We start from the raw sequence: 16,154 nt of genomic DNA, 5'->3' as shown, positions 1-16,154 counted from the left end.
ATATATGAGAAAGAAATGATATATATGTATATGCATAATAACATTTGGATATTTCTTTGTTCTGTACAGATACCATCCATCTTCGAGTTCTTGAATCCTCTCCAGTTGGCACAGCTGTTGGAAGTGTAAAAGCAACTGATGCTGACATGGGGAAAAACGCTGAAGTAGATTACCGCATTATTGATGGAGATGGGACTGATATGTTTGACATTATAACTGAGAAGGACACACAGGAAGGCATCATTACTGTGAAAAAGGTGTTCAGCTTCAGCATAAACAAGCATCCCTGTGTTTAGAAAGTAGAGATTTCATTGTGTACTGTTTTTTCTTGCATTAGCTACCAAAAGAAATAGCGCTGCTGTGTTTGGTTGAGCTTTGTATTACATGTAAATAAGGAGGTTCTGATGCCAGAGAGCCCTTAGACATTCTGACAATATGCTCTTCTTATCAGTAACATGAAACCTGAGATTTGAACAAAAGTTTAAACAGACAAGTTAATATATGTGTAATTATATTTCTTAGCCATGTTATTAAAAGACCACTGTAAATGCAATGTTTTCTTAAAGAGCAGTTAATAACTAATAATGGCAATATATCATCACAGTTGGAGGCATAAAATAGCATGCTATCCAGATGTATGAGCCAATAATTAGAGTTGCTAATAAAAAGAGACAGAATGGATTAGAAGATAATTTAATTGTTCACATTTTCCCTTCTGCTACATAAATTAAATTTTTCTACTAACATATGCTCAGTGAAAGAATTTAAAGGTAGCCAGGTTTTAGTCTAGTTGGCTCCATCATTATAAGAAAAATAAGGCACATTTCTATTTAGGTCAAATTGAAATGCTGCAAAAAAAAAAAAAAAAATAACCATTGAGATACTGGTAACTAATACAGTTTTTCTGAGATTCTATTGAAGGCACGGGACACACAACCAACTGTTACTTCCAGTGACTAGCAATGCTAAAAAACCACTTCTCAAAGTCAGCAAGTAGGAATTACTAACCAGAAAATAGTAATAAAGCAAACAAAAATTTTTGCTTTTCTGAATGAAAAAGATGAACAAAACTTGAGCAGGCAATAATTTTTATTTAATACTGTGGGTCAAAGGATTATATTTTAAAACTGTGATATCTACTCATGAAATTGCTATAATTTTTTTTCTCGTGACCTAATATATTGTTTATCTTGAATATTTCTTATAACTGCTCATATTTGAAATTCTATACAGAAGTTATAGTTCCATGAGCCCAGTACACTGATGAAAATACTTTGATATAGATGTGTAAATGCCCCCAAATGTTTAAAATCATAGAATTTTTGCCTTAAATTGTTGAGTTATAACCTTTTTATCATCAAGCATATGTTCATACAGAAGTGCGTAACTCATCAATCCATGTTTTGTATGGAATTACGACGCTTATGAGATAAAATTAAATAATAATCCCAATTTGTACAATAATTAAAATATTTTCCTATGTCCAAAAGCACTACATATTGGACACCTACAATTATAAATACTAGTGTAGAAAATAGAAAAATTAGAAAATAATGTTTAATTGTTATTTCTTTTTACTAATGAACAACTTTCAGGATTTCAAAGTCCTACTATACTTAGAGAGAGCAGACATCCCATTACCCACAGTCTAATTTGATAATTTTTGTCTTTATGCAGCCACTTGACTATGAGAGCCGAAGGCTTTATACTCTGAAGGTCGAGGCTGAAAATACCCATGTGGATCCACGTTTCTATTACCTAGGGCCATTCAAAGATACTACAATTGTGAAAATTTCCATAGAAGATGTGGATGAGCCCCCTGTTTTCAGCAGATCCTCCTACCTGTTTGAGGTTCATGAGGATATTGAAGTGGGTACAATCATTGGCACTGTAATGGCAAGAGACCCAGATTCTACTTCCAGTCCCATCAGGTATTTATGCCAATGTTAAAGAATAAAAGGAACTGAATTGAAAGGCATATGGGGACCATGAAATTCTGCTTGATTACAAGAGTTCCTCTGTAAATTCTACATACATTTGGTGTGCACAGAGTTTGAGGGATATTTTGACTGAACGTCATGGGCAAAGCACACACCAGCTTTATGATTTTCTAATTCTCGCCTTTTCCATTAGGTTAATTACCTATGTCATGAGTTTGATTCATTAAAATATTGGCTATTCTGACCACTGATGTAGGACAAAAATACATAGTTGAATGTATACTATGCTAGGCATAATTCATCTATGATGGTTGGGAAGATTTTTGTTTCAGTTTCACGTCATGATTGTGTGTGTTTTGTTTTCTTTTATACAGCTGTTTCAAAAAACATTTGAGTATTCCAGAAACATGAGAATCATTTCTGTATTTTCTTTTCTTTTTTTTTTCTTTTCTTTCTATGCAATAAAGGCATATGAGATGTGATAGATACATTAAAATGAGCAATATTCAAAGTTTTTGTTAGCCTTTGAACTGGTGTGTTAAAGAACTATAAATATCTGTGTTCATTGTTCAGCATCCAAATGAACATTTCATTTAATTTGTTAGTCTATTGTGGGTTTTGGATTTCATTCCTTTACCAAAATTCAGGAAGCTCAATTTGCATTTATGTCACCCAGTCAAGTATGAGTTGCAATGTTCGTTTCTGAGTGAACTCTTTTGAGTATGTTTCATGTTCCATGGGACTCTGAGTGGATTCAAATGAACAATTCTGCTGATTCTGCCAGTCCCAAAACAAAATTGTAATAGTCAAAAGTAATATATATATTTCTATATCCCTTATTCATGTATTTTATGCAAATACATTGTCTTATATCCATGCATTCCTCCACAAGTTATATACTGGCAGAAGAAAAAGATAATTGTACATGATAATGAGACAGTGCTCCCGTATGCCAGATGAACTTTGCCATAAATGCCTCTTTTCTAGATGCTTTATCAATATTGCTACATTTTATGGATGTTCTCTTACTTTGAATTTTATTAAAGTAACTAATATAGGTATTTAATTTTCCCCATTAAATACTTAACATTTTCTTGCCAGAGAATCAGCTGAAGTAGGCTATGTCCTTGGTTCCCATTTTCAAAGCAGATTTTCAAATATGGTGTGTTAGTTTTTTCTGTTTTAAAACAGGATCACATAACTCTCTTAGCATTTACAGATAAACTAAAATGTTTAATGGTGATGCTTTTCTAAGTACTGAGAGGGAAAGTACATTTTCGTATGCAGCTGTCTTGGCTAGGGTTTCCATTGCTGTGAAGAGACACCATGACCACACAGCTATTATAAATGAGAACATTTCATTGTGGTGTCACTTACAGCTCAGAGATTTAGTCCATTATTGTTACATTAGGACATGGCTTGGAACAAGGAGACATGGTACTGGAGAGGTAACTTAGGGTTCTACGTCTTTATATGTGGACAACAGAAAGTGAACTGTCTCACTGGGCATGCCTTGAGCATACATGAGACCTCAAAGCACCTCCAACCATGACCACCACCACAGTGACACACTTTCTCCAACAAGGTCACACCTACCCCAATAAGGCAATACCTCTTAATAGTGTCACTCCCTTTTCTTTCAAACCACCACATTCCACTCCCTGGCCCGCAAAAGCTTGTAGCCATATCATAATGCAATAAGGTATTCAGTGCAACTGTAAAGTTCCCCAGAGTCTATAACAGTCTCAAAATTATTTGGAAGTCTAAAGTTCAAAGTCTCTTCTGAGATTCATGCAATCTCTTAACTGCAATCCCTTGCAAAATCAAAACCCAAAAGCAAATCACACACTTCCAACATAAAAAGGCACACATTATACATTATCACACCAAAACATAGGAAAGGGAGCATAGTGAGAAAATGCTGGACCAAAGCTAGACCAAAAACCAGCTGGGCAAACTCCAAACTCTGCATCTCCATGTCCGATGTCAAAATGCTTTTCAGATCTCCAACTCCTTTCAGCTTTATTGACTGCAACCTACTTCTTTCTCTTGGGCTGGTTCCATTCCCTGTTAGCATTCTCCTCAGCAGGTATCCCAGAACTCTGTCATCTCCAACATCTTGGGGTCTTCAAGGCAATCCATACTTCAACTTCACAGCCTCATGCAATGACATCTCTAGGCCTCCATGCAGGGACTCCCCTGACACTTGCCTGGCCTCAGTGGCTTTCCTTAGTCATGGAAGCAATTACCATAGTCCCTTTCTCCTATCTTTAACTCCAGAACCATGTAGCCGAAGCTGCCAAAGTTTGCTGCTTATTGGGGCTAGCACTTGGCCCCCTCGTTTAAATACATTTTTTACTAACTTTCTGATTTCAATGGTTTCCTTCACTGCCTAAGCTTGGCTGTTTTGGAACTTGCTTTGTAGGCCACGGTTACCCCAAACTCAGAGATCTACTAGCCTCTACCTTCTGAATGTGGGGATTTAAGGCATGCTCCGCTCCACTCCACCCAGCTCTAAACTTTTAGCTAAGTTGGAAATTTAGCTAGTAGAAGCTTGCCCTGAGGTCACCGCTCCTTTTATTCCAATTTTTAATCATTTTTCTCCTTGAACACAGACTTTAGGTCTATTACACTTCCTAGCTTCTCCGTACATTTTGTATTTTTATTTGCTCAGCTCTATCCTTTTCATTATAAAGCTTCATCAAAGTTAGCACTAATAATCACTTGATAGTCTATAGTAGGCTGTTTTGAGAGCTCCTCTGCCAATGGAATTAATTTGAAACTCTTCACTTTAGCCTCAGTCATACTCTTCAGACATGGGCAAAAAGCAGCCACATTCTTCACCAGAATATCACAAGACCAGTCTCTAGGCCACATACTAATATACGTCTCCTCTGAAACCTCTTGATCCAGGCAAGCACAGTTCAAATCACAATCAACACCATTGTTTTCCATGTTTCTACTAGGATGGCCCATTAAGCAGCACTTAAAGTGTTCAACTGGTTATCTAATCTACAGTCCAAAGGTCTATATTCCTTTGAACAAAAAAAAAACAAAAAACAAAAAACAAAAAAAAAAAAAAAAAAAAAAAAAAAAAACAAGGTCAGGCCTATCACAGAAATACCCCACTCCTGGTACCAACTTCTCTTAGTTAGGGTTTCTATTGCTGTGAAGAGACACCATGAACATGAAAATGCTTATAAAGGAAAACATTAAATTGTGGTAGCTTGCTTATAGTTCATTTAGCATATAGTTCATCATGGTGGGACATGGCAGTATACAGGCAGACATGGTGCTTGAGAGGTAGCTGAGAGTTCTACATCTGGTATGTAGGCAACAAGAAGTAAACTGTCACACTGGGCATGGCTTGAGCATATATAAGATTCACAGCCCACCTCCACAGTGACACAATTTCTCCAAAAAAGCTACACCTACTCCTACAAGTCCATACCTCCTAAAAGTACCACTCCCTTTAGGGGCCATTTTCTTTCAAACCATCACACCAGCAATAATAGTCTATGTGACAATGAGTTTATTGATGCTGATTGTTGTGTATTTTGACTGTCTTCTACCTTAGATGTAGAAAATGCAGATATTTTTAGATGTTATGGTTTAGATAGAACCTAGAGATGTATATCTTATATGAATACAAGTATATTTGTGTAGATTATAGATTATGCTTCCTATATTCAGGGGTTCATCTTTCTCTTGGCAGAAATTGATAATATTCAGAAAATATTTACTTTTCAAACTAAATCCAGTACACAAGAAAGAAAACACATAAAAAAGACTGAGATTAGTCAGTGATGCACTGTTCTTAGTATGTTTTGTGTAGTAATCAAGACAATTCCTCTTCATGTCTTTTTTCTTCTGAAGTAAGGGACTTCACAGTTTTCTAACGTGCCAAGGATTTCAGTATTTTTTCTTTAATTTGATAACTATTTGCAGATTGTTCTCATGTTTGAATGTATTCTCCACTCAGAAAAGCTAGCTCCTGCGAGTCAAGTAATATTCAGTGAGTGTCAACTACAGCCTGGTGCTGGGTGGAGCAAGATGAGCAGTAGGCTTGATAATTTCATGTCTTATTTCTTATTTTCAATTTGTGATGAAACAACTTAAAATATAGTGTCACAAGTGGAGAGGATTAATATAGGGAGATTTAAATTAGAAGGTTGCAAACAGCTTCTGCCATGAATAATCATGGAAGGCTGTTAGAATGAGATAAAATTTACCTTAGGATTTTTTGAAAATGAGTTAATATTTTTGTGTGTGCATTTTTGTTTGTTTTTTATTGTTGTTGTTCTGCTTTTTTTTTTTTTTTGAGATAGGGTTTCCTTGTGTAGCCTTGGTTATCCTATAAAGAACTCTGTATACCAAGATGTCCTCAAACTCACAGAGCTCCACCTGCCTCTGCCTCCCAAGTACTGGGATTAAAGGTGTTTACCACCACCACCCGGCTAGTGAGTTAATTTTTTTATTTGGAAATTATTCCAGATACAGGGATATAATAATTTGCTTTACTTGATTATGGCAAGAAACCTGCTTTGATAAATATATTGATGTTTACCTTGATTATGCCACCCTGAGTGACAAATGCTGGTATTATGCTTTCAAATGATATGTATCATGATGCCTGCTATCAGTTTCTAAAGGAACTATTTTCATATATTTATAAAACTTTATTCTTTATAGATGCATGAGCATTTCTTATACTGAACTGTAGCAATTTTAGAAGACCTTAAGGCATTTATTTTATAATGATACATGCGATTAAAGAACCTGAACAAAGCCGGGCAGTGGTGGCGCACGCCTTTAATTCCAGCACTCGGGAGGCAGAGGCAGGCAGATCTCTGTGAGTTCGAGGCCAGCCTGGGCTACCAAGTGAGTTCCAGGAAAGGCGCAAAGCTACACAGAGAAACCCTGTCTCGAAAAACCAAAAAAAAAAAAAAAAAAAAAAAAAAAAAGAACCTGAACAAGGGTGAATATCACATATAAAGTTACAAATCATCACAAATTGATAATGTGCTGCTTTGATGAAAGTAATCTGGTCTTCAATTTTCTCATAAAAAAAAAAAACTAAGTTTCTGACATTGACTTTTATGATGTACAATTGTAGTGATTCATCATCAGAAGACTCGGTTACTGAGTACGTTCAGTTGATAATGAAACTACACGTGGTACACACTATTCTGTGTCCCAAAATACATGCAAATTATTTAATTTTTATGGCAATCACCAATATTTTAAATGATGGGCATCTGCAGAACTTACATGTCTATGCAAAATAAAGTACCAGTTCATGCCTTGAGTGATCAATGCTTATCATTTTTAACTAGTGAAACAGTTTATATTCTACATCAGCGCTGTGGTTTCCAATAATCCTGAGTAAAGTATATATCTTTGTATTTTAGGATTTGCCCATGAAAACCATCAGTATTACTGCCCTATATTTTCTTTATCATCTATTTCTAGATTCACTTTGGATCGCCATACTGACCTTGACAGGATCTTTAATATTCATTCTGGAAATGGATCACTTTATACTTCAAAGCCACTGGATCGTGAACTATCTCAATGGCATAATCTTACTGTTATAGCTGCTGAGATCAGTAAGGAGTTATATTTAATGAAAATTTTTATTTTGTGAATATCTTGCTTCCTGCATTTCAACATATTTGTGTGTTTGTTTTATATTAAAATAATTATGTCTATTCAAACTAAATTTCATTGTACTTTTCAAATAATTTTTCAAGTGACAATTTTTTCATTAATTCTTTTATTTGTAAAATAAGGAATAGCTAAACATATTGCAGCTATGGTAAAATGTTTGCTCTGCTCTCTCAAGAATATTGTCATGGTTTGAGTGTTGAATTGCCTAAATCTCCTTTTTATGTCTAGTAGAGATTTGGTTGTAATATACATAATGTGTGTAGTATATATATTTACAAAATCAGGTGCTCTTGCAACTTTTAGGGCATATACATTTAGTATATTATTCTGATTCATTTCAAGTAGCTTTGAATATATTTAAGTTATTTTTCCTCTTGTAAATTTGAGTGTTTGTTGTATTGGTAATATTTGTTTCTAATTTTTTATTGGCCTGTTTCTTTTTCTATTGAGATTCATTCATGTTCTTAATAATGGTATTTACGAATTTCTTTCTCTTTTGAGTATAGTATTCCTGTAAGCATCTTGTAATTCTGGTAGAGTTGTCTGGAATTCTCTTAATCCTTTTTATGGGAGGTCTTTTCTTCTTCTTTGATGGTGAAGGAAACCTTGCTGGGTATAATAATCTTGGTTGTCAGTTATTTTCTATCAGGACGAGAAACACACCATTCCATGTCCTCCTGGCATTTAGAGTTTCTTTAGAGCTATTTGCCTTTGAGTTTACTTGACTTTACTCTCTGTTTCAGACTGTAATATTCTTTCTTTGCTCTGTACTTTTAATAATTTAACTAATATGCCGTAATGAAGTACATTTATTGTTATATATGCTAGAGGGTCTAAATGCTTCTTTCACTTGGATGCCCATGTCTTTCCCAAGCTTTGGGGATTTTTTTGCTTTGGTTTCACTTAAGAGGTTTTCTGTGCCTACACACTTTGTGGTCGTTCACCTCAGGTATGTCAGGAAGTAGAATATTTGTTTATTTAAGGGAACTCCACAGCTCTTCTGCTTTATCTTAATGCTTATTACTTTTCTTTTGTTTCTGATGCTGACAATTCAAATGATGTGTTTTCAAGCTCTGTTATTTTTTCCTTCTGCTTAATCTAGTCTCCTATTGAGAGTGCCAATTGATTTTCTTCCTCAGCTTTAGAGTTTCTTATTTCCTCTGTGATTTCTGTCCAGTTCTCTTTCAAATCTGTTGTGTTCATTAATTTACTTAATGTGGTTTTTTATTCATTTTCTTGTATTTCTATGTTGAGAATTTTTCCTCTATTGAGGTGGTCATCATTTTATCCTGCTATGTGATGGCCTTCTTTTTTATTATTAAGAAATTTTTTTTCATTTATTTTACACACCAATCAAAGCTCCCACTCTTCCCTCCTCCTGCCCCATCCATCCTCCCCTCCCAACTCATCCCCCACGCCCTCCCACAAGAAGGCAAGGCCTCCCATGTGGAGGCACATTCAGTAGAGGCAAGATCAAGCCCTTCCCCTGCCTCAAGGCTGCACAAGTTGTCCCATCATAGGTAGTGGGCTTCACAAAGCCCACTCATGCACCAGAGATGGATTCTGATCCTACCACCAGGGGGCCTCCCAAGCAGATCAAGCTACACAACTGTCTCAACAAGCAAAGGGCCTAGTCTAGTCCCATGTAGGCTCCACAGCCATTGATCCAACTTTCATGAGTTCCCACTAGTTTGGTTTGGTTGTCCCTGCATGTTTCCCCATCATGATCCTGATGCACTTCCTCATAGAATCTCTCTTCTCTCTCTTTGACTGGAGTCCTGGAGCTCTGTCTAGTGATTGGCTGTGAATCTCTGCATTTGCTTCCATCAGTCATTGGAGAAAAATTCTGTAATGACAGTATATTCACCAGTCTGATCTTTGAGGCAAGCCAGTTCAGCTAAGGCATCCTCTCCACTACTGCTAGTAGCCCAGGCTGGGGTCATCCTTGGGGATTCCTGGCAACTTCCCTAGTACCAGGGTTTTCTTTATCCCCATGATGTCTCTCTCTATCATGATATCTTTTTTATTACATTCCTCCTCCTTCCCTGTTCCAGTTCAACCATCCCATTCCCTTATGCTCTCATCCCTTATCCCCTACACTCCATTGCCCACCTGTCATCCCTAATTTACTCATGGTGATCTCATTTTTTCCCCTTCCCAGGGTGGTCCATGCATCCTTCTTTGGGTCTTCCTTGTTAGTTAGCTTCTCTGGAGTTGTGGGTTGTTGCCTGATTATCCTCTGCTTTATATCTAGTTTCTACTTGTGAGTGAGTATATACCATGTTTGACCATCTGAGTCTGGGTTAGCTCACTCAGGATGATATTTTCTAGTTCTATCCATTTGCCTGCAAATTTCATGATGTCAAAATGGCTAAGATCAACAACACTGCAGACAGCTTATGTTTGAGAGGATGGAGAGCAAGGGGAACACTCCTTCACTGTTGGTGGGAGTGCAAACTGGTACAGCCACTTTGGAAATCAGTATGGCAGTTTCTCAGAAAATTGGGAATCAATCTACCTCAAGACCCAGCTGTATCACTCTTGGGCATATACCCAAGGAATACTAAATCATACCACAAGGACACATGCTCAACTATGTTCATAGCAACATTATTCATAATAGCCAGAACCTGGAAACAACCTAGATGTCCTTCAACTGAAGAATGGACTAAGAAAATGTGGTACATATACACAATGGAGTACTATTCAGTAGTGATGGCCTTCTTAATAACTTCCTCTAATAATTTGTCTTTGGTGGGATCAGTCCTGGGTTGGATTCACAGCTCTATGGGAAGATAGGTCTAGGTAGAGGAAAAAGAAGTTCGTGACATGAAGAAGTTGGACATTGCATTTCCCTGTTCATCAAAATCTAGTGCTGGATGTTTCTCATTCATGTTATAAAGTCCAAGGATAATCTTATAACATGTTTATTTCCCTCATGAAACCTGGTATAGCAGAGCTAAAATTAGTAAGCAGAAAGCTGCAAGCTCACATGCCCACAGCAAGGCAGCGTGGGGACATGGATTGTTCTTAAGGACATTAAGTTAGAATTTCTCTTGCTAATTTTTTATTAACCTCATCTTATTGAAGATCCTGGTCCTTGGAGATTTTTGTAATTTTAAAAAAGTCACAATGCCAGAAGCAGTAAACTAGGCATAAAATTCATTATTTGATTTCTAGATCTAACACTGCATTCTATGCATGGTTTAAAAAAAAATCAATAGTTCATCCAATTAGAAAATGAGAAGTTAAAGTCTGAGAACAATATATTTATAAAACTGCAGCAGATATTGCTCCCAGAGAGGACTGCATCATTATGGATGCCCCTGTCATTCTTTAGTGGACTGTTGAAAATCATTATGGGTCCAGATGTGACAGCACATGCCTATAATCCCAGCACTCAGAAGGCAAGAAGGATGAATCAGAGTGATATCAGGGAGATCCTGCCTCAAAGAACAAGAGCATGAGCAAACCCTACAGAAAAAAAAATATAAGAGACAAAAACCATTAAGAAATTTGAGACGGTGGCAACAGAGCCTTACATCAAATGTGCAGTCTGTTACCTCATAAAGAAACTGGAACAGTCACATACCCATGCTCGTAAAAACCTCACAGTGCCCAACCCCTTGCTGAACCGATTATAAGGCAGAGCAGCCCTGTAGACTTTTAACAAGAAGCTTTAACTTTCAACTGAGCCATGGTGAGAATCTGCCTACAAATTCCATACATGTAATACTGAGTCTACACACAGCCATCATGACAGAGCTATGGGAAGCAACTATTGCAGACAATAACCAGATCCCAGTCACCTAGAGTCACAGAATTGTGCAGTCTAGTCAGTTCACCATTCAAAACTTCCAACTAAAGTAATGGATTAAGCTTCATCATTCTAGCTGGGGTCGAAATCATGCTTTGTTTAGGGAGTTATATATGGTGGTGTCTCTTGAGGCTATCAATTTAAAAACACATTTTCTCCCATAAGGAAAACTTCCATTTCTCTGTCTTCTCCTGTATCTAATGAGATCCAATTTGGAGCTTCTGGAATCTGATTGTTTGTGCTGTCTGCTCAGCTCAAGATCCTTATTCAAGCTCACTGAGCTCCGAATTGCATTTTCTATTTCAGATACTTTGAGAAATTTAACTTCTAAAGCTAGTTGAAGTAATTATGATTCTGTAAAAAGCTTAGCCAATTACTTCTTAAGAGCTAAGCCTATTCTTGCCCTTAAGTGAAATCAATCTGCGGAATGAGTGCTAGAAATGCCCACCTGCCAACCACATGTAGCCAGGGTCCCATTATGCTGTTCTGGGCATTCAGTGCAATGAGGGTGGAAGAAAAGCACATACAGGGAATTGTTTCACTAGACTTTAAACACTGGTTTGATGGTAAGTGTGTCCCTCACGAAGCCCTGAGCAGGACAGAGGCATGTGTAAATGAACCTCTTCCCAATGTGTTTCCAGGTCCGCCTCTAACACTTTAATTCCACATTGCACAGCAAAAGTCACATCATGTGACAAGTGCGGTCTGCCTCAGGTAATTATTTAGTGCATTATAGCATGGCATAATTCTTTCCCCTTTTTAAAATGCCAGGTGGAAAATACAAAACTCTAAAATTAATGTTACAATCAGTGACTTCATAATAAACTTGAGATCTTAGAATACACAGGAAGCCAAGGAGTTCCTATAATTACATCTAAAAACTGATCATATTGCATATATATATATATATATATATGCATATGTCATATATCATATATATTGAGAAAACATTGTTCAATGCATGCAGAGATGTTACATCTTTTGAAAGCCCCAAGTTTCAAGAGAATAATTCAAGCTTGCCTCTTTTTGGATGATTGGAAAAGCTTATGCATGCATGGGAATGGCCTTACTTGAGGACATACATCCTGAAAGCCTTTATTGCTCATGCCTCCTTGTATTACTACAGTTTCCCTGAAGGATTCTGAGGGAAATTCAGGTGGTAAATATAAGCCAGCTGCTATTCAGTATAATTCTTCCTTGGAATGCTTTATACTTTTATTTATACATAAGCTGTAGCATCTGCCAGCAAAAAAGATTAGTGTAAGCACTGTTTTCTGAATAGATGACTCCAGGCCTTATGCTTTATAAAGCACATTCATCCCTGTGGATTTAGCTTTTGATTCAAAGAACCTTGAGTTATTCGGAAAGAGGCTGAAGAGTCTTCCTATTGTGCTAAAGAAGGGTCTCACAAAGCAATTTCTTACCTATGAAACATTTTTGGCTCTTTTGACTCCATTTTCATAATTAGCAAGTAGAACTTCCAATATGAGTTAAATCCATTTCAAGAATAATAAAAATAAATATTTTGCATATGTCTCACTCTATCAGTAGTTAGAACATAATCTAGAAACATACCTTTCCATTCTTCTCCATATGAACCAGTAACTAGAGAGGTAAGGATCCATTCATAGCTGGATATACCTACCTCTAAGTATTAGCCAACTATTAGGAACACTGAAGAACAGCATTTTTTTTCTTTTTCTTTTTGTTTGTTCTGTTCTGTTTCATTTTATTTACTTCTTGCCTATGTACTCATCAGATCCATGTAAATGGAGGGAAACTATTATCACTGTTCACATCTTTTTATTATGTAAATTTTATTGATAAGAAAATTAGCACAAACTCCAAAGTAACAAAAGGATATGAAGGTATGTCAATGATCGTAACAATGTTTTCATGGAAATATTTAACATATCTTGAGGTCTAATCTCAAAATTGATGCTTTGTTAAAAAGTTTCTTATCTAATTTTCAAAGAATTCCTGTGAGATGGGAAGTTCTACTTGATATTTTTTCATAAACTGAGGAAGAAGAGAGCTGGAGTGAATATACTGACCAAAGTCAAAATATGTGAGTGTTGAACTTGAGAGACAACACAGCTCACTTGACTCTGAGGCCAAAATGCTCAACTCTACAATGCACTTACAGGTGTATTGTATGCATCAAGAGTTTGAAAACTCCTAAAATAAATTTTGCCAACTGCATGCATGTGAGTTAAAAAGACATGGGCAAGACTAAAAAGATGTTGAATTTAAGTTGATCTTTTCTTTTTTGTGGAAAGAAGAGAAGGTAATTATACTTCAAATTATATAGAACCCTGTAGCCTTTCCTTCATAGTCTATTAGCCTTGTGAATCTACCTGATCAGAAACCAGCTCTTCTTTGTGTAGGTTCATTAATTTATTAAAAATACGGTTATATAGAAGGGGTGGTAAACTCTTTCAAATTGTAACATATACTACATTTGCAATGAATAATGTTTTTTTTATTTTTGTATTTGTAAAACAAAGAAAAATATTAGGAAAAATGGTAAGTATCACTAGAATAAGTAATGGTATACATAATCATTTTAACCAGATACTTAACAATGGTGCCAAACCTTATTTCTTCATTTCATTTTTAGACTGTCTAATCTTCTCTTAAATTTTTATTATTTTATTAATACACAAAAGCATGAATTTCACATATTAATATTACTGTCGACTCTTTTATATGTGTATGTCGTGCATTTGATAATTTTCTTTGCTATGAACTTTTGACATTCTTGATTTTTAAAGTACACTGTTTTCTTATTTCTGTGATATCCTTACTGTGGAATAGCACACTAGAATATACCTGTCTCTTAAGATGTATTAATCAATTCTGCTTATCCTTCCTCCATCCCCTACTCTCCAATACCTCTGAAAACCACCATGATTCTTCAATGTTTTGACTCAACATATGACTTCAATCATGTAGTACCTGTGTATACTTGCTTTACAACAATTTCCAGTTTCATCCATATTCTTTTAGTGATTAATTTTATTCTGCTTATAATTCTATTATTCTGTTGTGTTTACAAACCTCATTTTCTCCCCCCATGCCTAATTTGATGGGCATATTACATTTCTTGATTCTTGTGAATAGTGCTGCCTTGGACATGATGTACAGACATATTTGAACATGGCTTTTCAGCTTGTGGCTGGCCTCATTTGCTTGCAAGTTTAACTATGTTCATATAACTGGCGTTATAATTTCTGAATGACTTTAACTTGAATTCATAGTGTAAACCATTCAGCTATCAGGACTGCCTGGAATATACATGGCAGACATAATGGCATTATGAAAAATACAAGGATTATACTAAAGCCAAGTTAAATAGACATGTTTTAAAATTTCATTCATCAATAAAATAATAACTAAAATTTATCTTTCTTCCTAACAAATTAGATACTCTTAATTTCACCATGTTTAACAAAACAGGCATGATGAATGTGCTGTTTTTTGTTTGTTTGTTTGGTTGGTTGGTTGGTTGGTTTTTTTATGGGCCGGTTTAGATAGAATAAATTGATATGCAAAGTCACTCTTGGAGCCAGTGTGATGCCTCAGTAGGAAAAGACACTTAGTACCGAGCCTGATGGCCATAGTTCAATCTCTGGGTCCCACAGAGTGGAAAGGAAGAACTGGATACCACAGTTATCTTCTCTTTACTACATACCTTGTGGCATTCTTAGGAACATAAATATATACACAAATGTACATGAAGTAAATGAATAAAAATCAAATAATAAGGTTCTGTTTAATGGTTTCACCAGAGAATATGTCAATGAAATATTTGAAGGATGGTATTTCACTATATTTTTTTTCTAATAAATGGGTTAGATCAGTAGGTATGTAGTCCAGTTTCCAAATGAAGATTTTAAAATAGGTATTAGAAAGTGTTTTCGTTATAGAAGTATCAAAGTGATAGATTTTAGGAGTTTGTGATCTTGGCCAAGTATTTTTTTTTCAGAGCTGAGGACCGAACCCAGGGCCTTGTGCTTGCTAGGCAAGTGCTCTACCACTGAGCTAAATCCCCAACCCCCATGGCCAAGTATTTAATCTATTTCAAAGTGTTTCTCCTTCATTAGAGAGAAGAAAAACTGTGGTCGGGAAGTATTTTATGAGAAGAATCAAAAATCAAAAATAAAAAAGTTGGTTAAAAATTAAGTAACATGGCCATATATAGCAAGGATGTAATAAATAATTATATAATACAATCTCATCATTGGACATTAGGGACACACATAGAATATGAACTCAATTACACTGCATTGTACTTTTAATAGGAATTCTCAAAATCATAGTAGTACTCTTGTGCCCAATAATAACAGAATTCATGACTGCCTAACTAAGCTCTGCAGTAATTTTCTGTATTGCCTTTGTTCATTATATCAGGAGAGTGGATATGATGTTTATTTGTACGTGAGCACTTAATGTCCACAAGATGCCTATCTAAATTGAATTCTGCACACAACTCTGTTTTCCTAAACATTGTTTTCCTTTCCTCTTTCTAGACAATCCTAAAGAGACAACGCGAGTGTCAGTTTTTGTGAGGATTTTGGACGTTAATGACAATGCTCCGCAATTTGCCGTGTTTTATGACACATTTGTATGCGAAAATGCCAGACCTGGACAGGTGAGCAGCTGTGCAACTCCAGTTCAGGATGCTTTTGTTGTGTGCAAAATGTGTTTTTGTCAAAATCTTGGAA

At 35.9% G+C, this 16,154-nt stretch overlaps 1 protein-coding gene across 1 annotated transcript in view; it reads left to right on the top strand.

Annotated features, from left to right (window-relative positions):
• Positions 1-16,154, top strand: part of LOC131921998 (cadherin-10) — a 52,015-nt gene that overhangs the window by 23,548 nt on the left and 12,313 nt on the right. Inside the window, exons 5-8 of the mRNA XM_059276734.1 lie at positions 70-257; positions 1,678-1,931; positions 7,413-7,549; positions 15,960-16,081. Of these exons, the coding sequence (XP_059132717.1) occupies positions 70-257; positions 1,678-1,931; positions 7,413-7,549; positions 15,960-16,081 (701 nt within the window). The remainder of the gene's footprint in view (positions 1-69; positions 258-1,677; positions 1,932-7,412; positions 7,550-15,959; positions 16,082-16,154) is intronic.

This window comes from Peromyscus eremicus, chromosome 11 (genome assembly GCF_949786415.1).
Source record: "Peromyscus eremicus chromosome 11, PerEre_H2_v1, whole genome shotgun sequence".
Taxonomy (NCBI): Eukaryota; Metazoa; Chordata; class Mammalia; order Rodentia; family Cricetidae; genus Peromyscus; species Peromyscus eremicus.
This window is presented reverse-complemented; position numbering and strand designations above follow the sequence as displayed.